Below are 25,385 nucleotides of genomic sequence, written 5' to 3' on the forward strand. Positions count from 1 at the left end.
GTGACAGATTCCTGCATTTAAAATGGCCGCCACTAAAATGGCCACATTCTGTCCACACCTCTGTGGGTATAACCTCAGCCTCTACCTGGAGCTTTACTAGAGAGGGGTTTTTCGCACTGCAGCTGAATTCAAACCAACTGACCGATCAGCTACCAGCACCCAATCTAGCGGTTAGTATGAAAACAATAATGCTGAGGCAGTGTAGCAGAGAGAGCGAGATAAGAAGGAGTGAGAGATAAGAGGGGGAAAGCTGGTAGCGGGGAGGGAGGAGACGTTGCATCAGAGTGAGACAGAATTTTGAATTCACAGTCAATGTGCTGAGACCTTTCTGAGCCAAGTTTGTCTCTGATCCTGCTCTGAATTCTATAATACCCACATCTCTCCATCTCCCCCCAAACTCCTTTCCTCCTACCTCTTCTTATCCCCCCCCCCAGCTTTTTTTCCTTCATTCAGCCGCTTGTATTTGTTCTACTTCTGTATGTACACGATGCTCTCCTCTCTGTCTCTTTCATCTTCTCTTTCTGTCTCTTCATCACTGTGAGAATGGGATTCATGTCCTACCATGAAGCTGTGAAAACACGAGCAACCCCCAGAGGGGGTGGCTAGCTGTCAGAGAGCAAAGTAGGGAGAGAGAGGCACACTGCTGTTCCTCATTGAATTTTTCATCTTAATCCATGAAATATAAATCGCTGAGGCTGCGGCTAAGGCCGAGGACCACATGGGTACATTGTAATAATGTCACTGTGTTTGTCCAACTTGAGCGGTTATTACTTGCTGTTGCTCTACGGACGTGTGTGTGCATAGGTGTGTGTGTGTGTGTGTGTGTGTGTGTGTAAGCTGTTTCCCCCCCGCCTTTGGTTGACATGGATGACTGACAGGCAGATGTCCCTGAAGAGCCCTAGTATCAGGTTTGGAGTGTCAGTGCCAGTGTACCGCGGTGTGAGAATTTGTTGAAGCAGCCAGTGGAAGGGTATGTGTGTTTGTTATGTGTGTTTAGATATGTACATGGTCGTAGTAGAGAGAGTGAAGGAATATGTGAGAGTGAGAGTGTGGGCGGGCTTATATTAGAGCGAGAGAGGGAGAACTAAAGACTGCGAGCGCTTGTGTTACATATGTTTTTGTGTATCCATGCATGCTGTACGAGACGATACAAGAAGCAAAAAGGCTTTCGGTGTAATGTTCATTTAGGTGTGTCCGAGGATCTTTTTTTCTCTGTTTTCTGCAAAAGCCAAGGTGCCTGTCTAACTTGTTAATTATTAATGGCACTACATTCTCAACAACTGTCCTTGATTATATAGTGTCTCACAAACGTGATGCTTTAACACAGGAGCACAGACGTTTTTCCCCTTTCTTTTCTGTAATATTCATACCCTTTGCCTAGAAAGTGTAAGCTCACTCTTTTTACGTGAGAATGAAGATTTCCTTAAAAAAAAACTTTTCTTGGGGTTACTTTATGACAAAGATTAAATACAACAAACTTTTAACATTGGGAAAATGAGTAAGGTGGTTACAAGTAAAATTATATTAGTGCAATGTATCCATAATCTTACAAGAGAACCATCAAGGTAGTGAAAATAACAACACAAACACCTTTTAAAACGCAAGTCAAACTTAAATTCATGTCTTTTTCCCCACTAGTAGGCACTACACACATCTAGATTACAACCATGCAAAGCAGAAACTGACGCTCTAAAAAGGGAATTTCAGTATTTTTAACCTGGACCCTATTTTCCCATGCATTTGTGTCTAAGTGCCTAAATTGGTTCAGTATTTAGCGAGAACTGTGTAAGCAGCAGACACAAACTGAGCTGCAATGTAATCCTATGGGGTAAATGCGCACCTTCAATGTATGTCCACTAAAAGTGCTGTTTTATTCCACTGACAGGCTCAGATTGTTATTACAGGTGTCTGCCTACATTATGGGAAGAAGGTGGTAGTGTGGAACGCGAGCCAAAAGGGAGGAGTACTGCGGAGTTTGTTGTTTTGGAGTACAGAAAGCGGAACTGTAGATTTTAAATTGCACCTTTCCGAATTGTGCCCAACGAAATGTCGAGCTAAACTTCACGCAGCTTTCATAGACGTCATCTTTGGATACAGATAGGCTGAAGTTGTGGCTAGTTGTGGAACAGCTACAAATTTGGCTGATACACTGCGCCTTGCAGACCATCGGGTCCGCAATGACCATTTGGAGTTGTACACAAAAGAACGGCAGGTCAATGGCAACTTCTCCGTGTCTCCATAATGTATTTAGACACATTAACAGTGCAAATCCGTCCTGTGGGGTTACATTGCAATCCGGAATGGAGAAAATTAAACATCACGATTCTTTTGACCAAATACCTCAATATCAATATTACAGGGTTGACCACTGGTGCATTCACAAAATATTTGCAAAATAAGATTCGGATAAATAATCATCAGTAATGTAGATATAATGACTAAGTGGGTATAAGCATATAATAGAACAGCTATAACAGTCTGGTAAGTTCATCGTTTTACTGTAATGCAGCCTTTAAAACCAGGAAAACACAACACTTGTGTCATATGATATCAAAATATCCAAAATGAAAGACCATATCCAGTCTATCGAAATAACAGCGATATTTTGCCCAGCCCTACGTACAATTCAATTAATTTTAGCTTACACAAAAATTAATCCAGTACAGACATTTTGACTTGTCATAGTAGGAAAAGGTGTTACTAATAACATTACCAATGGCTCTCTTCTATTCAAAGTGTCCCAGGAAGCCATGACAGTGTGACAGTGAGCCAGCCTGCACAACCAGGGCAAACGTTTTGCCCTGAGGCCCCCCCAACAGGTTCATCTGGCCATGACCAGAAAAACATTTTACCACCACTGATTACAGGCAAGATGATCTAATTTCTAAAAGTGCCAAAGCCACCTTTAGATTAGCAATCATGAAAAGAAAAAAAAGCATTACATTGAACTACTTGTCAAGCTAATTTTGTACCGTCTGTCTAATCAAATTTGTTCAACGTTTGAAACCAATTGCAGACCAAAAGCAACCTTAAAATCCAAAATAAAAAACAACCATGAATGATCCTTTCTGATCATATAGCGTTTCACAGCTGCACATACCTACTGTAGCATGTAAAGGTTTAACACACACACAAACACACACAACCTATGCACCACCCACCAATAATATTCTTGTAATGATAATTACAATTTAGTTATTAGTTTAACACACAGCCGTGAGATGAAGTAATGTGGCTTGTTTTATCACCTGGAAAATCGTAATGATAACGCAGCAAAGATAAAAATAACTCTCAGCTTCAGATAAACAGTTATCAACGAAGTTAAAAAAATGCTGACTGCATGTACTGCATGCAACTAGTTGGGAAAACAGCTGCAAGGTAGATTTTCCCAGCTCTTTATTTCCGTGGGGGGAATCAAACGTGGGAGGTAAGGAAATACAAACTCAAATAAGAAGCTGTAATGTTATCAGAGGCCATGAGCCATAACTGCGATAATATCTATCTTTCCCTGCCGAGGTAGGGTAACTCGATAGAGGCAACACATTGCTGGCCACATACACGCTGATGCACACAGGTACACATCAAACATCTTACATTACGTCTGTCAGAGGGAGAAGGAGTGGGAGAGAAAGGGAGGTAAACATATTTAGACAAAGAAGCAGCTGATGGATGGATAGGGAGAGTGAGTGAAGAACTGTATGAATTATGCATCTGCACTCCTGCATTAATACATTAAAATATACATGCATTACTGTATGTATGCGTGCAATGTACAGTATGTTAGGGTGACGGAAAATTGGATAAAGCATGTTCAACACATCTGGAGCATCTGTCCACCTATTTGGTTTTGAAGTTTTGAAGACTTCTGTACTATCATCAGCATATCTTAAACACATACCATAAATAAGTGGCTACTTTCCAAGGGAAATTTAAAGCACAACTTTAAATTCATATTTCATAATTAAGACTGAAATGTCAAAAGCAACAACTAAAAACTAGCTATTACAAACGAGAAAGGTTTAGAGTTCAAGCTCTGTTTTTAAGGATTTAAATGTCAGGTTATCCAAAAACTGACAATTGGAGTTTTCAATGTAATGACTTGCACTTTTACCTGTTAACAGAGAATGTGTTGCAATACTTGCAGAGGCTTTATCTTGTCAGGTGTCTTGCAGTCACCCCCCCCCCAATTACAAACCATGAGAGAGGCCAGACATGAAAGACGATGGAGCATTCGCAATTTCAGCTTAACCTGACTGCAACTTATCACCTACTACGTCCTCCACAGAAGTGAGTTCATCTGGGCTCACTGGAGCCGTGATGGACCAGACTATAGCTCGTCCTCACCTCGCGCTATTTCAGACTGTAGTGTTCAGAACCATGCTAAAGGGTTTAATATAGAGTCTTTCTGGTGGCTGAGGTACACATAGTGTTACTGCCGTGTCCTGTAATTAAACACAGGCCAGGACTTTGGTTGCATGTCATCGTCGTTTCTACCTTCAGATTTTCAGGCAACTGGTGATAAAAAAAAAGGATGACACCTCAGACACAATATTGCGTCTTCCAAGAAATAAAATATCATGCTCATTTTCAAGTTCATACTTGTATTTTGGGTTGCTACTAGAACATGTACATGCTTACATTACATACATGCTTTAATTTTTAAAAATACTTAATTTTTATACATAATCATGTCTGAATATACCTGTATTCACACTCTGTCTGAAACACCCTGTTTTAGTGCCTGTCTCTTTAAGCCCCCTTACTGAAACTACTCTGATGTGTCAGTGTTTCCAGTTCTTCCACATCTTAGCTCTCGGCTTCACACAAACGTCATTGCAGCCGAGGAACGACCGTAACAGCACTGTAAATAGAGCTCAACAGTCCCGCCCACAGCGGAAGTGAAAATACAATGCAATTTCTATTAGTATATATATAGTAGAAGCTATAAAATCGTTAACAAACGTTAGCTTCCTTTATTCAGTGGTGGAGTGGTGGATTATGGGATGAGTAGTTCCTTCGTTCGATAATGAAAATATGTACAAAGTCTTTCTTTGAGTTTTTGGGGATTTTCTGTTTGTTTTTTTCACTCGAAAAGATATGTTGTATGTTTATGAGTCCCGTGGTTGCTGGTTAGCCTAAGGCATGGTCTAAAACTCTTTATATACAGATTTTCCCAAACATGAATGGGAGAAATGAATGGGAAATTTACGGAACCAAAGGTCTCTCGGAGGAGGGGCGGGACTTATGATGATTACAAGCTGTGTGCATTTCTTAATGGAATAACTTTAAAAATAATAATACAGCACCTCGATCTGCTTTCTTGATAATCAATAAAGACATGTATATCTCACTATTTACAATATGGGACCTTTGATATTCAGACAATTTTGTGATCAAAAATGTACCTTCAATAAAATTCACTATCACCAGCAGATCTTTAATTGCAATAAGGTTACTGTAATGTCTTTTAAGCAGTACAGTTTCTTTAAGTTTGCATCGTTATCTGTCCTGCATGAGGTAGTAGAGATAAGATTCTGAAGGATTCCTCTATTTGTGTGTATATCTTGGGTTATCTTCACCTGCAGTCATGCGCAGTCCCTGGTGAGAAACTGTGTGAATCACATCTCGCACATCTAGCCCACAGCTTAAGAGTCTTTCTGTCATGGATTTAATCTTACACTCACTCACTCACTCACTCACAAAAATGTACATATCTCACAAACACACGTTACCTGCGGCGTTGTGACAACCCCTTTTGACCCACTTTAAACAAACACCTTGGTTTGTTATCTTCACATTGCATTCAGATTATCTTTTAACTATGTGCAACATGAAACACAAGATGTCCTCGTCAGTTTTTACGCGCTGCATTGAAGCTCAGAAATGGAATGAACTCGTAAATGAAACACCAGCGATGGCAAAAATGGCGTGCTCACCTCTGCAAATTACCCCAAATTGCCCCTCAGATTTCAAACCAAGCATGCAGTTGTGTTTAGCAGTTAAAATGTAAACACTACAATCAGCATTTTAATTCATGATTGCCAAACAAGCCGTAAGCTAATCAGAAAACGGAGAGGAGGGAGAGGAGATAATGAAGAAAGCAACAAAAAAGACAGGGAGACTAAGGAGGGAATCAGTGATTAGGTTCTGCCTCAAAATGTCTGTTTCTCTCTGCGCTCTGGGAAGAGAAAATGCAATGTATGCCCTTTTTCTGTCAGGATAAACTGGAAGCATGACATACAAAGTATATATAAAGTATATATAAAGTGTGTATACATACACACATACATATACACACACACACACACTTATGCTGACTCTACCATGCATTATACTCAGCTATCGAAATGTTATAGGGTGCCTATTGTGTCTATAATTCTATTTTACACTTTGGTGTGCTGATTCTCCAGTAGTGACCTAATAATTACAAAGGCTAAGGTAATGGCCCTGGGCCTGATAAGACCTTTGGTTAGACATATATCCAGAATTGACAGGCATAATTCGTTTAACCTTTACTTCCAGACTCATTACTAAATGCAAAGCGCTGACAGCGAAGACCTGACGTCTGTCATTAGGAGTTATTATCTAATGACATTTCGGTCAAGTCTGAAATATCTGCTACTTTTATGCCATACATAAAACTTGTAGAAACAGCAAAGTTGTTTTAACTGTGAATACAATACCTGTACTGCGGTAACCTCCCAATGGATTCAATATTCCCACAACTACAGACATGAAGAATAACGTAGCCCGATGATAATGCATTATCCAGATAACAACAACAAACAAATTATAAGTGAGGTCAAGCAGTGGTTTAATTTCCTCAAGATGTAACCAAATCTACCAGTCTCACAGCTAAATCTTCACTCAACGTCTTATTAATTATTTACCGTTACCTTCTCTTTCTTCATTTGGTTTTGGTTCAATAACAGTGTAGTTGTGGGCAAAGTGGAGCCTTGGAGTATTGTGACGTTTGCAAAGTATTTTATAGTTTAAGGGTACCATCCCTGTTAATATTAAATGAAACCCACTTTGTTTGTACACCCATGGCTGCTAATAAATCATGCAAAATATCAGCAGTGCAATGGTACCCATGCAGAACAACACAGTTTTTTACAACATGCTGCTTCTCTGAATGAATTGGCTTTTTGCTATTAATACATTCATTAGCGTCAAGAGATTGGCCCGCCCAAGGACTCACAGCCAAATTATAAGAGATACCCTGCCTGGCTAGCTGTGCTGTGATATCTAAAAAAGCAAAATTAAAAATGCATTTCTTTTCCTTCCTTTAGGGGTTACTGCAATTACTCAGTCGGTTAGGGATGCAGAAAGGCGTCTCCCCACATTGCTACTTTACATCTTCATCATTTTCTCTCTATCCACGCCATTCCACTTCCTCTCTCATCCACACACACACACACACACACACACACACACACACACACACACACACACACACACACACACACACACACACACACACACACACACACACACACACACACACACACCCCTTCACTTTATCTCTGCATACTGTAAAGGCAGCTCCAAACTGCTTGTTGTTGGCCCTCATCTTTGCAGAGCAGATGGCTGCTTTTCTGCACCACATGGCCGGCACTCAGGAGATGAGGGGAGCTCTTTAAGAAGAAAAAGACTTTCAATCTGCTTTAGCAACTGTAGCTCCTCCTCATCACGACATCTTTTTTCACATGGCGTCAGCAGCAACTTGCCAGCCCCCCACCCCCAGCACAGCTGCCTCCACATCCCCCCAATTGCACTGATTTGACGCTCTGCATTCATCAGCTCCTGTTGATGATCATTTAAATACTTAATGCTTATGTAAACAAGTCTAACACAAGGTCTCAAAGTGAGATTATTAAGATGCTGCATGGATGCACCATCGACTGGCCAAGAATGCCAACTCGTGGGAACAGGCTGCATATGTATGGGGAGGCCACATCCATTATTCATGCTGGGAGTCAGTTTGAATGTGTTGGAGAAGTAGGTTTATTCTGGAAGAGGATGGTAAGCAGAGACTTGGAGCAGAGTGGTAAGTTATGTGTATTTTTTTTTCTTTTATGGATCTGCACCGTTTGTATAATTCAGTTTGAGCATGATGGGCTGAATATGGCCTGAAGACTGCAATATGTAAACCTTGACCAACGACTCACAGGTGTTTGTGGTCAACAAATTGGTTGTAATACTAGAAACATATAAGTGCTTCTGGACAACAATAACAACAGCGTAGGTTTATAAATGTATTGTATAGGAGCTAAATTAGATATGTAATTGTTCCTAATGAGCTTGAACCCGATGTTTAGCCTAAATCTAAATAAAAATGACTTCAGTATAGTGACTGCCATATTAAGGTGTTAAACGTGAGTACTTACGATGTGGAGCATGATGTAGTCACCCAGACGTGGGGCGCTGTCGATGCGGACGAGGATGCCGTCTTTGATGGTGGTGCTAAAGCCCACCGCCAGCCGGTCCGTCCGTGTGCTAGGCCTCTCATTATTGGGCCATGTGTATGTGATCAAACCCCCTCCTTTCCCAAAGATATAGGTGGTGCCAGCTGTGGAAACACAAGAAGCAAAAAGGGCAGGGATTAGATTTATTCTAGTAGAAATAGAGACAGATAAAAAGAGTAAAGGGTAAAATTCTTTTTTTGGCGATGTTCAAACATACTGTAACTAGACACTAGGGAGCACAGTGTCGTCAGCAACAAGACAAAACTAGACCCAAACCTCCATTAAGGGCTAAGTCGGCAGTAATTCCTTTACAGCTACTTTGCCACTGCTACAATGTAATTGTGTTGAGTTCTATTTTAGGTTTTTAATGGTATTCAGCCGCCACCACCTTTTGGGTAGAAGTCATCAGCTCCCCTGGCACCATCTATGACCTATCCAACTCTTAAATATAGCCCCTTTCCAGGGAATAACAGCCAGTATGGCCAGAACCGGATAAGTCTCCTAATCCTCATGTATTATATATGAGACCTGCAACCAAAGAACAAAGGCTGGCACAAGAAAGAAGAGAAGGGGTTTGGGGCGAGAAATCGAAGAACCTTCGTCTGGTCTAATTTGACAAATGCAGTATAGAAAAAAAGGGCCTTGGTACCAGTGGGGGTAGAGAAGCTTAACAAAATGGAGATTTTTGACATTACATCTGCCACTATGCAGATTTCTGTCAGATTAGAGGCTCTGATTGGATCAAGCTTGGCCCTGAGACACGGGCTCTGTGAAAATTGTTTGTGGATCTCCTTTTTCTATTATCACGTGGAGCAGAAAAAAAAGAAGATAAAAGTTTCATTTTTTGGTTGCAGGGCAGGATTCCATTCTAACTTCTGAATGTTCCCTAAGGTGCGTCAGAATTAAAGCACTGAATCCTTGAGCCGCTTAGGCACCTCGTCCACATTTCGGAAAAAGATAATCAAGAGATCAAAGGCATTAGACCTACAGCAGATAGACTAGCGGGCAAATCAATATGGGAGACGAAAAAGACTCCTGTGTCCTAAGGATAGTAGAAAGCATTTGGCCCACCTCAGAGGCTGACAGGGGATTGCTAATGAAGTCTCATTTCAAATTCATTTTTTTTCTGCCTCCCAATCTCCCTCTGCATCCTAATATCCCCCCCGCCCCCCCCTTTGTTCCTCTCTTTTTCATTCACTTCCTCTCTAAGTCACCTGAACATCTGTTTGGCCTTGTGATGGGTGCCCAGCTGTCTTACTGTTTCCCCTACGAAGCGGCCAACAATCTGCTATGTGGTCCACAATACCCTGGAGACTGCAACAACATATGGATGAGAGGGAGTAAGAAAGAGGGAGAGACTCTATCGACCAGATGAGTGTCTCTATTTGCCTTCGGGCGCACAAACAGCTCTGCATTTTACACAGCTCAGGTGCCAGCAATGCAAACCACCGACTAAGGTCGTCTATGTGACATGAAAAACACCTAAACAAGTGAAGCATCCCAAGCCTCAAACAACTGCTTCACTTCTTGTAACTAATAACCCAACATGGCTGGTTTAACACAGGCAACTCCCTTTGAGATTTCAGTGTTTTTTTCCTGAAGAGAAACAATCAAATCTCCCCATTGTTCTCAATGACATTGCAGCAATTGAAGCTGATGTTTTGCATCATTTATCATGGATGACAAAACAAGGCCCCGGTGCCGTGAAGACACCAGATAGCAGCCTGCAGCCAGGTTGCACCGGATCTGGCCCCCGATGTCTCATTGCCTCAAAGTTTCTTCTTGCCAAAAAGAGTTCAGGCAGACTTGGGATCAGTTTCCCCAGCAAACTTCGCCTATCTCATCTAACACGCTCTCTCTTTATTTCTGGAGGGGATGACGATGATGAGCAGCAAAGATACAAGCACCCCGGGGAGCCAATTATCACATTGAGGAGATTTGCTTAGTGTTTCAAAAAGACAATGTTCGGCATGAAACACACACAGCCAGCCAAACGCGTGGCAAATGATGCACACACGGGCAGGCTGACGGAGACACAAATGCACACTGTGAAGTATAGAAGTGTACAAACACGATGCCTTCTCACACGCAATCACACAAGTGGGTGATGATCTGCACAAGTACAGAGAAGAGAGAGAACCCAAGAATGCCGAAGTGTAGTACATTTCTCTAAAAAAACCTGCTGGGTCCAGACTGCACCGGCTGTATTTCCACACAGAGAGGAAGTCCACTGCATAGCAATTCATGCATTCGTTTTGTGTAAAGAGTCATTTCTAAAACTCATGTTAAAAGGTCCGATGGCATGCAAATTTCACTTTATGAAGGTTTTGTAATATTAATATAAGTTCCCCCAGCCGGCCTTTGGTCCCCCAGTGGCTAGAAATGGCGATAGGTGTAAACCGAGCACTGGGTATCCATCTCTGCAAGCAAAATGAAAGCTCAGATGGGCAATCTGGAATCTTGACCGTTATGGAGGTCATCAGGGGCAAGGTTACCTCCCCTTTCTCTGCTCTGCCCGCCCTGAGAATTTGGCCCACACATGTGTGAGAGACATCATGGCTTTCAAACAAGAAAAGTGGCAGTTGGTCAAGGTCACAACCCCCCCCCACCAAAAAACAAAACAACCTCTCTTCCTCAAAAGCTACAGGCTCAGAAATGGCACATACTAAGGAAGGCTCATTGTGGGACTGGCTCTTGTGGCTGTAATTCTGCACCAAGGCTGAATTTTGGGAAATATACTACAGATACAGCATTAGGGGACCACTAAGGTCTATATAAAAGAGACTTCAGATACAGCATTAGGGGACCACTAAGGTCTATATAAAAGCATCCAAAGGGCACCATGTCATGGGACCTTTAAATCTTGATTTCAACTGAGAAAAATAACTAAATGAATTGTTAGTAACTGAAAGGATATGAAGAATTGTTGAAGCTAGGCTGAACTCCCGAGGTCAAGACTTTTATCTGAATAACTTCCCTTCATAGCATAAGGGCTTCACCAGGCGAGAGGGCTTTTTCCACTCAAGTGGATATAAGGAGCATGAATATAATTCAATTTCACAGATGTTGCACGGAAACTAATTAGATAGAAAGGGTGAGCAATGACATATTTGAATTGTGCCAGCATATTGTAGCATGGCTACTCCATTTACTTCAAATAACACCTACTTGGGCATTAACCTGCCAAAAACTGTTAATAATAATAAATAATAGATTTTTCAAGATTTTTTTTTTGAAACAGTAATAAAAATCTGTTAAACTGAAAACAGAATGCAAAAATGAGAAAAAAAACAAACAAACAAAAACAGGCAGGAGCTTTTCTTCATTATAATTCAATATACCAACACATATTGCTTTCACGGTTTTCCAGCAGCGCGTACTCTACATTAGCAAGGAGATCTCACATTAGTTCTTTGGCAAAAACCTTTTAAAATGCGCATGTAATTTAAAGGGCAAGAGTGCAAGAGAAAATAATGTCTTTCATTGTCTGGGAAATAACTTGGCTCATTGAGTAGGCTAATACAACCTTTAAAGAAGACGGATCTCTGTAACAGAGTGTGCCAAAGTATTGGGCTTGGACAGCTTTTTTTGTTGCTTACATGCTGCTATAATTATTAAGAGTCATATTTCTATATTTATTATAGATAGGCATTATTGTAGTTGCTGTGTTGCCGGTGGATCTAATTGTTAGGTCCTTGTAAATCATCAAATGTGATCTAGAATTACTATATCTTTAAAGTGTCTTGAGATAACGTCCGTTATGATTTTACACTATACATGAGATTGAATTGAATTAAATTAGTACCTTTTAGGCACTGACCAAACTGCCTCTTAAGTACAGAGTATCAAAAAATGCCTTGTCATTCAATACCCAATTTCAATACCTAAGGAATAAAAATTGATATTGAAAAAAGTATTGTCACAGTATTGGCATCGGTGCCGGAAAATGTGAACAACCTCTTCAAGGTTTTCTGTTTTGATTCCTTTCTGTGTCCCTTTCTTTTCTTGTACTTTGCTGTAGACTTTTCATCTGCTCTCATGGTCATCCATGGCATTCTTTTACAGATGGACTAAGTAACTGCCATCAGAACAGCAGAAAATTAAACATCCGACATGCATGCCTTTCACAGCTAGCATGCCCTGGTGAAAAGCCAACTACAGGGGAAATATCATCAAAGGAATCAAATCTACTAACAGATTACCGCACAAGATGTTATTTTGGTGGATCAGAGGGGACTTTCATCTCCATACGTGAATAATGCGATCTTGCCATGGCCAGTGGGTATTGGAGGGAGGCCATTTACAATCTAATTGTAGCATATGGGTGCTCTATTGATTTGCGAGTGAAGGGAGAGGAAATGGGGAGCCCTCTGAATAAAAATGAGCAACATTGTTTTATTTTGATTATTCTTTGATGGCGGACAATAAAATAAAAACAAAATACCTCCATATGAGGCTGAAAAGTTGTGATTCATGCATCTGCAGTGTAGCTCAGTTTAGAGACAAACTGTAGATGAGAGACTAGGTCAAAGCCTTGGCCTCTATTTCACAGAGGTCCCCTGAGGCGTGGGAGTGCAGACAGAAGGTCAGGACACCTGTCTGCGCAACAGAACCATGTCCTGTCCTTCAGGCCGCCACGTGACATTACCCAACTAGAGGAAATAAAAAAAACAAAAAGGAGTAGGATGGTATTTTCACACAGAGCCAGGAATGACGGAAGGTCACCAGTTTCAATAGACTTGGCCAGCGGGAAAAATCTGAGTGGAGCAAACAAGATTTCCTCTTGAGCCTCTGTTCCAGCTCAGCGTACAGTATGATGATTAAAAAAACAAACATGAAAAACATTTACATAGATTATTTACGGGCATGTTTGCACAATGTCTTCCCTCATCTTTCACATAATTATTTAAAGTGCACTAGGCAATAATGCTATCTATAAGAGCAAAAGAGTAGAGCAGCTGCCATGGCGCACATCTGTTAGAACTGGGTAATTGGTTGTATTAAGGCTTCACACCATGCTGTGATAAAACCCTCTGTTTAGAGGGAGCTGAATGAGGACCTACAGCAAATGACTGTTACTGGCTGTCCAACTGCACAGGCTGCAGGGACGCGGCGGTCAAAAGTTCTTTTTTTATTCTAGTGTAAGTTGGATGAGGTGCTGTGTGTGTATGCGTGCGTGTGCATGTAACTGTACGTGCATGTGTGTAAGGCCAGCCAAAAAGAAAAAGATGCCACTGCCAGCTAGCCCACGAGGCACAGAAGTGCAGTCTGGGTAAATGCACTAAACTCTAACTCTCTGTGTGAGTATGCATGCACACACGCACGCTCAAAGTCACCTGCATAGACATGTACGAGTCTTTAACTCATACACACACATTTACAAGCGCACACACGCCCTCTCCTTTCTCCTTGGTGTGTGTTGTTTATGTGCTTTTATGTCCTTCCCCTTGTTATCTCTTGGGCTTTCTGCAGCTCTGGCACCCCAGGGGATGGAAGTAGAAGACAAACACGGTTTGATGTGGTCGAATTCTCTGCCATCAGAGAATGAGGAAAAGAAAGAAAAGCCTTTAAAAAAATCCTGAAAGTGAGATGCAAAATGTAATTGCAACTCTATCATCAGAATGCTTTCTCCTGCCGTGCTTCATACGAGGGGAATTATTAGGCTTGCCGTCCTTCACACAACCACAATAAAGAATCATTGACAGAGGAATCGAATTGTGAGATACTGAGCTGTGTAATCACCGGGATTTATCTCCATTTTACAACCTCTTATCATTTTATAATTCATACTTCCAACTGTTGCCTCCATCCCCCGGGATAGAAAGAGGGGCGAGACAGATGATTGAGTGCTCTCTCGCTCACTCTCCTTCTATCCTCAATCAGCTGCCAGAAGCAAGTTTACAGCAAATGGCTAAAGTGCTACAGATGTCTATGTTTGTGCATGTGTGCTGTTGGATGTAATAATCTAATGTATTCCTATGGCATACAAGTACACAATGCACATTGTGTGTGTGTATTTGTGTCAATACATTGTCAAAACACATGGAGGCCATGTGTCCCATCTTTCATCAGCAACGCTGAACAACATGCAGAATATGATTGATGAAGGGCAGTGTGTTGTAAAGGATGGCTATGTAAAGAAAACAGCCAGCCTTGAATGATTTACATTGTCTGTTTCCCCGTTATAATAAGCTGAAGCAATACCACACTGCATGGATTCACGCGCCAAAAACCAGGGCTAATGGAAGTGTGAAAAAAACAGACGGCATGGACAGAGCGGACCTAGTGAAAAGTAAAAGACGCCTGAGTCGTATTATGATATATGTGCAGGCAAATATGCTGTGAAATACTGACAGAATTGGGAATGGGAACACATTTATTTATCGTTTGTCACCAAGATTGACCCTTTGCAAAATTGATATTTTAAACAGTAATATTTTCACCCTATTGTTATGAAAATGTATATGTATGGAATGATTTTGTATCAGGTATGATTGCTGGAAGGGAACCTTTATTTGTAAACTTAAACAAATGTCAAAAGTTTGCAGAAAGCTATGCAATACCACAACACAGCCTGTGATTATAGCTTAGAAAGTTATTTCCTTGTCTGCACAGTGCGCACAGAGGATTGTACGGGTTACTCTACATTGTATAACATTTTGTCAGAGTCATATTCTAACTTTATGAGCCAGAACCCACTAGCACTAGCAAAAAGCAAGACAGAGGTTCAGGTAGCTGCTGCTGCTCGGGCTGCAGAGCAGCACCGGTAGCCAGGATGATAAAGTCTGAGCCGCTGGGCTGCAGCTCCACTCGCTGGGATTGAGCAGTCAAATACTACAGTAGTTGTATTTGTGCTACAGTTGCCCAGCAATGCCAAGAGAAGCTAAAGCCTCTCTGCTGAAGTAAGATTTAGTGCTGACAGTTTGGTTGGAGTCGGTTGTTGGTGCCAGTGCAGACGGTGTGCAGGTGACGGGAAACAACCAATGTCAACAGGCGGCACATCAGAAAGAACATACTGTGCTGGTATGAAGGGCTGCAACCAAAAACCTTTCATTATAGCTTTATATGGTTCATCTGTGAAATGTCAAACATAGGTAGAAAACACCTTATGTCTTATCAAAAAGGATTTTGTTGATTGACCAACTGATTTATCAACTAATGGTTATAATGGTGTAACCTACTGAACACTCAGTTGCCAGTGTATTAGTTACGCCTAGCTAAAACTAATACAATCTAATACAGAAACCTCTATTTTCTTTTTTACTTCTATATTTATCTGTACATATTTCTGTCTTGTTCTGCAGCAAAACATGAATTTACTTTCTGGGTACCAATAAAAACTCATCTTATTTATAGTAAGGTCTATGAACGATTCTGCACACCCACACAGGTGTTTTGTTTATTCAGATTAATTAGATCTCAACTCTGGTTGAAATTGGGAATTATGTGAGGTCGCCCAACTCAGTGCACTCCCTGGCCCACAGGATGCTATTTGCCAACCTTTTCCCATGGTTTATGCCTAACCACCACTGCTCCTGTTAGGAACATAATATGCATCCCTTGCTTTAATATTATCATTGGGACTATCCTAGCTAGCATAATGAACTAGCCAATTGTTAAAGGATTATTGTCTTCCACAACAATTCTTCCACGTAGCTTGAAATAAATGTATAATGTATGTAATTGGATTGGGCTCAAAAACACTTAAGGTGCAATGACTTCCAGCGACGCAGCACACGGTGAGATGACTCAATCAAAAAAAGTTCTTATCTCTTATCACCCTTCACTGGCTGAGGACATACTTGACATACTTCCATGATGAACAGCTTGATTTGCCATCTGTATCAAGTTGCTGAGGCAAAAGTGGGGGGATGTGGGGAGGGAGAGTAGTCACTTTTTGCAACTGTAGATCCTGAGCCTTAGATATTTATTCCCTCATCTCCTATCGGAGAAACATTGGTTCCTACTCACAGGCATGTCGAGTCATCCTCAGATTGCTACAGAAGAACAGGAAGATCGACTCACAGACACCCATTAACAAAGCAGTCATGTACCCTCACTTCAGCTTCATGTAACACTGCGAAGGCGCAAACGTGAGTACACAAGTGAAAATATTCACGCACACGCACACACACACACACACACACACACACACACACACACACACAGAGACTAGAACAGCAGAAGGTGAGCCATAACAACTCTCCCCTCATTACGGCGAAACTCGAATAGTCTGTCTCACCCTTCTCTTCCTCCCTCCCCTTCCCTTCTCTGTCTCCCCTCCTGCTGCATAACTGACACTCTTCTCTGTTATAACGGCGAGCGGACAGAGAGGAAGGGCTTTAAATGTTGTTGTTTTTTTCTCGGTTCTCTGGAGATGTCAGCTCCTATTCTCTCTGGTTGGAAAAGGAAGAGGATGAGAAAGAGGGAAGGGGTTCTGAAGAGGATTCAGAAGCTGGGGGAGGAGGCCGAGGGGGGTGATTAGGTTTGCAGCTGAGATCCACGCAGCACTCTAGGCTACAAAGAAGACCTGTCTGCTGACTTTAATGCTGCACGCTGCCACCAGTAGAATGTTTAGAAAGGGGAGAGAGACTTTGCACAGAGATGAAAGGGAAGAAGGATAGAGGGTGGAAGAGGAAGAGACAGACAGACAGACATACAGTACATGGGCAGCAAAGGTGGAGATACGTCAGCTTAAGATGGCATAAACACACACAAATGTTTGGGACACTGAAGCTCCTGACTCAATCCTGCTCCTTTCTATGGTGAAAATTAGTATTCTGTCAGTTCTAGTGTTGATGTTCACACTGCTCTGGGCAAAATTAGGACATGAGTGTCTCCTTCCCATCATTCATAATGCATGACACACAATGTGTGTGAGGCATATCACTTCAGAGACGGGCCACACCAAACCCTGCTGAGGATTAAGTGAAGATCTCCTAAAGAATACGGGATTCCAAGATGGGTCCGAAAGGAAGCATCATTTATAATTGAATCATCCCCGGAGGATAGTGCAGCCTGTCTGCCTTTGCCAAGGCTTCGAGGAGAGCCCAGAACTCCTCTGCTCCTCACTGTCTGCCAGTCTGTCTCTGTCTCTCCCTCTCCCCCGTCTCATGCACAAATGCAACACAACAACCTCAGCCACTGATCTCATCCCAAGGCCTTTATGACTCAAACCCAAGTTGGTCACATTTACTCATTCTGAACTTTTTACAAACTTGCCTTTTTTTGGACCAAAGAGTTGCGAAAGAATGTACAAACACTACATTACAAAATTGGCTTTGGTTTGTGCGATGTCCTTTCCAACTGGGGATGTCAATGAATGTGGAAATTGCGTCAGCTGCAAAGTCACAAGGAACACAACAAGCTTTGCTCATCCAATCATGGGTGAAATTGAAAGTCAACCAAAAGATAGGATCACAGAACACAAGAGATCCATTAAAAGTAAAGAAAAAACCCAGTGTCCACACATTTCTGGAGGCCAAACATTCCACTCTTTTATTGGTATTGATAAGACCAATTTGGGCCAGAGGAGGAATCCAAAAGAAATTGCCCCTTCACCTGGGAGAATGGGATTCAAGATCCAGACTGCCATGGGACCACAGGATTATCTGTATGCACAAGCATGTGAGAACCCAGTAGGGGTGCACACAGGCCTTTAAAAATTGAAATAACATTTTTTACATAGAAAAAGTGTGGTTTGAAAAAAAAACCGTATCCTATCGTAGGTGCTCACACACACAGAGGGGTGGTAAAGGTTAAAAAGTCAATGATGGCCGTTCTAGCAACTAGAAATTCATGAAATAGAAATTCACACATTATATAGCAATAAGTGCTGGTATATGTGATAAAAGTACTCATAGATAAAAATCATGCAAATAGTAAAAATGCATAATTTATCAGAAATATTTACAAGGTAAAACATGTTTGTAAGACCTCTGGGTATTGGTTGAAGAGTTAGAATTATGCATTTACTGCTAAATGTAAATACATATTTGTACACAAGAAAACTCCACATTGCACCTTAGAGTCATAAAAAGTAGAGTCATAAAAAACCAACACACCCAACAGTCATGACATGAATGCTGCTCATCCTGTGTAATTGAATCTGTAATTGAAAGGGGCATGTTCAAAATAATAGCAGTGTTGTGTTCAATTAGTGAGGTGATTGATTCTGTGAAGAAACCGGTGTCAATTATGGCCCATATGTAAGGAAGGAAGGAAGCAAATGTAGTGCATGCTGGTTATAGAGCATTTGACACGGAAATACTCAGACATTGCTCTGAGGAACAACGGACTTTGATTAAAAAGTTGATTGGAGAAGGGAACAAATATAAAGAAGTGTAGAAAATGATAGGCTGCTAAGCCTAAAATGATATCAAAAGCCTTGAAATGGCATCCAACGCCTTAACGACGTGGGGGAAAACGAGCTTGAGGAAAATCCAAGAAGACTTAAAGTTACCTGTGAGTACTGTTCTGATCAGAAGAAGGCTATGTGAAGCAAAGCTATCAGCTAGAAGCCCACCTGCAAAGTCCCATTTCTGGAAAAAGACATGTACTGAATAGGTTGAAATTTGCCAAAGGACATATTGACTGGCCAAAGGAGAAATGGTGCAACATTCTGTGGGCTGATGAGAGCAAAATTGTTATTTTTGGGTAAACAAGATTGATGTTATGGAGCGGCCAGCCCAATCCCCAGACCTCTATCCCATAGAACACTTGTGGGGTGACATCAAAAATTGAATGTGCGGTGTTCCCAATGCATTGATATTACGGAATTAAAAGCTATTGTAAGGATTTTGAGCATTATTCACTTTTTAAACACACTGCTATTATTCTGAACATAACTGTATATAGGCTTATTTTTTATTTATTATTTACTATAGAATGATAAAGGTCCTGTGTTGAAGTGTGTGGGCTGAATAAAGAGCATGCTCTTCCAGTGAAGCAGATAGTGCAGCAGGTTATTTTTCACAAGATGTCAACAAACCACAGCAGCAAATGGATTTTGCTAGTTCGGTTTGTTGGCCTGGTTGTGTACAGAATGTAATAAGTCAAGATGGATTGACTATCCGTCAAACTGGCTGCCACCTTTGCCACACCAACAACCAGCTCAAATATTTGCTCGACAGAAGGTAGCTGGTGTTATTTTTAAGCTCTGATGACAGAGACAGCTCAGTAACTTCTTTGCCTCTCTCTCCTCCTCAGCTGGCTTCAACAGAAAGTCTGCAAATGTGGGAAGTGATAATTAAGGTGGCACTTCTGCTTATAGTCGGCCCTCACATACAGAAAGCGCCGTTTTAAATGGAAGCTGACAGCTACAAACAAAATGTTTTAAGTTGAAGGAGATGGCGATCTTAACTTTTCTATGTCGGCCCTGTCAAATCATTATTTCTACAGACATGTCAGCTTTGTCTTTCAACTACAGGTAGACTCTTTTTATATAACAACTTGAGAATCTCTCTCAGATGCCCACCCGATTTTTTGAAAAATATGGATTAGAGAGCTGGACGTACGGTCTACTATATAAAGCAGGGATAATCTTCTCTTTGATTTTTGACAACATCAAATAGAAAAGTACTTGAACCTAATATTTACTGTAATGGTTCTTCATCATAGGGGAGAACAAACAACAACCAAGCTGACAATACAGATTTCTTTTTTTGAAAAACAAAATCAAACTGTAAATAAACATGGCTGGTGACCCTTTTTTTGTTTGCTCGGTGCCTTGCTTGTCTGAATTTGATGATTGCCCGCTGAAACACAGCTTCATTGTCTTCTCCAAAGCTACACCAGCTGTGCCTGCGGTTGGCATAGCAACCCCACATCCTAGCGACCAATGTCTGTGACAAACCTGATATTGTCTCCAACCCTACCGACATCAAGCACCTTTACGTCTCACTGATTAGCTCACAAGCAGTTCCTCCTCGCTAATGACAGACAGAAATACTTATGTGTATTGCAATGCACCTCCTACACTTACTGAACGCTCACTCACAAGCTCAAAAAAACACACACATACAGAGTGCAGGCTGGAGCGTGAGACTGCAAAAAAAAAAACTCAATCAAGTTTGTACTTTTCAGAAGTTTACTCAGCCGCCTTCCTCCGAGCCAAGGACTTCAATTCCACAGTTACATTCAAGGCAGCGCTCACTTACAGAACAACAGGCCTGCCATAAATGGCAACCTTGATGAAGTGATTGGTTTTGACGAGGTAGCTCTTATTTCAGAGTGCCATGCAGTGCAACCTTTAAGGTACACAGTTAAGTGTTGGCATTCTTTTACGGAAACTATTTCTTTTTTTACTATTACACAATAGTGCTCAGCAGAGCAACATTCAGTAGTCTTTATCCACGACGGTCCACTTCGAGGATTGCTCCTGTGCTGTCGGAAATTCCGCCGGATGCACCTCTTTTCGGCTGGACCTTCCACTTTCTTTGAGTTGGCACTCTAAACTCCGGTGGATTTTTGAGGACTATTGTTAACTGCTCCTCAGATCTCTGCAGGGTAAATCCAGACAGCTAGCTAGACTATCTGTCCAATCTGGTCTTTCTGTTGCACGACTAAAGCAACTTTTGAACATACACATGTTCCACCAAAACGGAACAACAAAGTTCCTTCCCGAGGCTATTTTGCAGCGCACCGGGTCTTTTAAAGCAAATGGCAATAAACCAGAGCACATTTTTCTCCCATCCCGGAATGCTGTGTGGACTAGCCAGACTCTCCTCTGCAGCGCTGCTGGAGGAAGTTCTGGCAAAGCGGGACTATGAGATTGTAGACAAAACATCTCTCTGCGGGGCTTCACCCGTGTGCACAACCAAGTGTGCCTCTGTAACCAGCTGTATTATTCCAGGCAGAAGGAGGTGAGAGTTTTTATTTAAAGGTCTTTGACAAGTTGACTTTGAGTGACTGAGGTTGGGCGCTGGAAAACAACAGGTGACACTTCAGGCGGAAATCAATGAGAAGTGCAAGTCTGATGCATTCTGCAAGTACACAGGTTAGGTCAAGTAATGTACAGTATAATTATTCCATCCTACATATGGCGCAGACGGACTCGTGACAAATATAGAAAAAAACGAAATAGCTGAGAGAAATCTAAAGAACACAGATGCTTTCACACAGGACAAAAGGCGACACATATGAAAATGGTATCAATTATACATTTTGGCCTACGCAGTCAGCAGATCTCAACCGAATAAATAACGTTGGACTAAGGTGTTGGACAGAGATATCCACCACTATTATTGAAGTACAGAACGAGAGAATACGTTGTGGAATAATGGTGTTCATCCATCCAGTATAAACTACCACAAACATGTCAAATCTATGCAGTTTTTCACATATTGTTGAATTAATGGAGACCAGAAGTAATTTACTTCAACGGAAGGTGAATGGCGAACAGTAGTGGCCTAGTACACCCTTGTGGCTGCTACATCCGTTGGCTTATGTTTGGCTGTCTTAAATATGGGTTTTACTGTACTACTGATGATTGATTAGAACGTAACACACCATTTTTGGAAATCATTATTGGGGCTCATGATCACAAACACTTAACATTTGCCATTGTTAGACCATTTTACAAATCATAAGAAACAAGCTACACTAACCAAAGCTTCACATTTCAGTCACAGTAACTATTTGCTGTTAGGTTATTAAGGCAAGGGTACCAAGATACAGCCAGGACCAGACAGTCCAGACGCCAATTCTGTCGAGCAAAAAATACAGTTTCAGGGGGTGGGAAATGTGTCCACCAAAATAGTTCCAAGATAGGTTTTCCTTTACTCTGAATATACCTAGCATGTATTTATACTATTTAAGATCACATAAACACTAATCTCACTATATACTATATATAGTCTTTTCTCACTCCTTTTCTTGGTCTCAAAATCACACACACAAAGACACAGTACTAGCTAGATAGCACACTATGACCGAGGCAGTCTTTATCACTGCAACTAGGATTCGATATTGGAATGGCACTCTGTAGTTGCTGTTTTCCAATTCCCTCCGGCAGGTGGTTTGACTTCAGCACTCTATTGAATGTGTCAACCATATAATTAATGCCCTCCCTGTCTTCAATTCACCTCCACCCTCTCCTCCCCATTCTTTTCCTCTTCCTCCACCATTGACCAGCTACCTTGCCGCTGTTTTGCCAGTAGCTTTATCCCCTGCTCCAAGGACATTGAGCCTGAGACAAAACAAAGCAGTGACTCAAGCCACGGCAGAAAAAAATTGGCGACGGAGCTCCAATCCATCTCTTTTTGGCCATTTAGCCACAAAGCCATGGAGAGGTCGGTCCTGCACCACCTCTCCTGTTATCGGTTTCCAATTCTTTATCAAAAGGGAGGTAGCAACAGAGATAGATTCTTAAAAGGCCACTGCCACGCAGCCTATCTACTAATAAACAAGAGGAGTTGCAATCGATGAGAGGGGCAGAAAGGGACAGACAAGGGGTAAAGGGTTCTTTTTGAAAGCTGTAATTAACGGAATACTTAAGCGAGAATTATGGATTGGAGATAGGCAGGGGTCTCACTGAGGACGAGACAAAGACGCCAAGTAAGCACGTGTTTGAGGAGATTGCGCACATCTGCATGTGTGCCTGGGAGTATGAAGTGAGCTTATGTGAAAGTGTGTGTGGATGTGTATGCTGATCAGTGGCCAAGGCTTAGCTGAATTTGCCCGGAGTGAGGTTGAGAGGGCCTGGGGGAGTTTGGAGGGCAGCAGGATGGAACAGGCTGGCCTCTCAGTGTGTCTTAGTGTCGGCCTAATTAAAGGCTAAGCCAAAATAGCTCTCCATGTTGCTGCTGTTTTTCTGTGTGTGAGCTGTTTGGATGTGCTGAAACTGTAAGTGTGTCCTGTAGATGTTCAAGTTTTTGAAAACCTTTACTTTCCCATCCCTCGTATGGCCTATGGTAACAATTATTTGTCTCAAAACCCTCATGATGCCAGATAAAAGAGTTGTTAATTTGTCTTGTGATATTGGGTGTAGGCTACTTTTGTTCAGTCAATTCAAATGGATTAAATAGATACTGTATCGTGCCCTGAGGAAGAAGAAAGTTCCCAGGAATGTGCTAGCACAACAAAATGTCTTAGAGGAAATCAAGCTGTCTTTCTTAGCTTTCAGTGAAATGTCTTATTTCCTGGACTGAGCACTAGTTGAGTAAGCTGAATAAGAGATATTACTTAATCATATACCTCTATTAAGTGACCACAGTGTGTGTGTGTGTGTGTGGATAAGAGTGTGTGCCTACCTTTTTCTGGTGTGCAGATTCCAAGTGAGTAAGTAGGTGTATACCTTGAAGCTAAGCTGCCAAGTGTATTTTTCCCCTCTGTCTCTCTCTTTTTCAACTCTTCTTCTTCTTCTTCCTCTCTCAATCTTTCATTCCTATAACTCATATACCTTACCTACACCAGGCGGCCCCAGTTGCTGCCTTTGAAGATGTACTTAGCTGAACTGACGAGAAATTTAAAGCAAGCAACTGAGGCTTTCAACAGCTCATGAAAGGCAAAGGAAATCTGCCACTGTGTGAGTCAAATGGATGGGGGAATTGTTGCAGTGGCATGGGTAGCGGGGACGAAGACTATAGGCAAAACCACTGTACAAAGCTTATTTTAATCCGTCAGCCCAGGCACGCACACATTTTGGCTCATATGGTACGCATGAAAATGAGCAAATGCACAGGAAAGAAAGAAAGCCTGAGCCACTTTTGACAAAACAGGAGCCAAGAATGCGTCATTCAAATATATTTTGGCATGTCTTCATTTAACAGGTCTTTTCTCTCCTTACCCTGGAAAAATACATTGGCACAAAGCATGGAACCCCCCCAAAAATGATCTCAGTGCAACACCAAATTGAGAAATTTATTCCACCACCCTGGGGAGTCAAGCTCATTTAAACAAATCAATGCTTGTGTCATATGGAGACCTACCTATAGGCAAGCAATCCATTTCTGTGATAAAGAAGAAAAAAATGTAGATGCTCAGTGACCTACACACTTTAAATATGTAGCAGTAGAAAGGCAAGGTGATGGGGCCCATTGTATAGTCTAGACATGAGCTTTTGTTTCATCAAAGGGAAGACATCAATCCGCAGGCTGAGCCAATAGGGCAACAGGTGCTACAGTCGCACAGAGCCTATCTGGATCTGACTTGATTTTACTATGGTGTTGAATATGAATACTGATAAGGATGTGTTTGACAGTGCCAAGGGAGGCATAAATAGCAGCACAAACTATGCAAGAAGAGCGATACATACATTTGAGCTTTTCTGCCGAAACTTTATGCACTGTATATTTGGATTGCTTTGTATGTAGATGGCCGAGGCAATACAGTTATATTCTCCTGTCTGGTGTAACGGACAAAGGGCATATGTTCTGTATTACATACAGTGGCAAGGCTGTTCAACGTGTCAATGTGATCTGCCCCAACCATTTATGTAAAATATGAGGAAAAAAGTAAGAAAACTACACTCTTCTTCAAAATGTCTCTCGACAGCTTTAACCGGCTTAATTCTTGTTTGCATTTCAAAAATGCCTTTTATCGAAGCCTTTCTCATCTTGTGCACAATCTGACTACCCAATCCCGGAAGTGGAAGGTCATGAATATAGACTACCAGGGAAGCTGTAAAAGGACTACCCACAATGAAGTGGTGACTAGTTTGTGATGCTTTTGTTGAACTTTTATTTGATTTGTAATTATTATTTATTTTTTTTTTACTAAATTAAGCTTAGCCTTAGTTGATGCAGGATGTGGAAGTTACACGCACACTGATTAAATTATTCCTATTGACGCACACCAATGACAGCCATTCTCACATCAAGGTGGTCCTTTTAAATCTGACCTTCCTAGTTCAGAGTTCTAACATGACTCAAAGGTTCAAATGGTTTTCGATGTCTTGCTTTTGGCTTAATCTTTTTT

General features: G+C 41.5%; 1 protein-coding gene across 1 annotated transcript in view; it reads right to left on the minus strand.

The window, feature by feature from the left end:
• Positions 1-25,385, minus strand: part of nrxn3b (neurexin 3b) — a 324,175-nt gene that overhangs the window by 63,723 nt on the left and 235,067 nt on the right. Inside the window, exon 19 of the mRNA XM_032543642.1 lies at positions 8,391-8,572. Within this exon, the coding sequence (XP_032399533.1) occupies positions 8,391-8,572 (182 nt within the window). The remainder of the gene's footprint in view (positions 1-8,390; positions 8,573-25,385) is intronic.

This window comes from Etheostoma spectabile, chromosome 18 (genome assembly GCF_008692095.1).
Source record: "Etheostoma spectabile isolate EspeVRDwgs_2016 chromosome 18, UIUC_Espe_1.0, whole genome shotgun sequence".
In the NCBI taxonomy this organism is placed as follows: domain Eukaryota; kingdom Metazoa; phylum Chordata; class Actinopteri; order Perciformes; family Percidae; genus Etheostoma; species Etheostoma spectabile.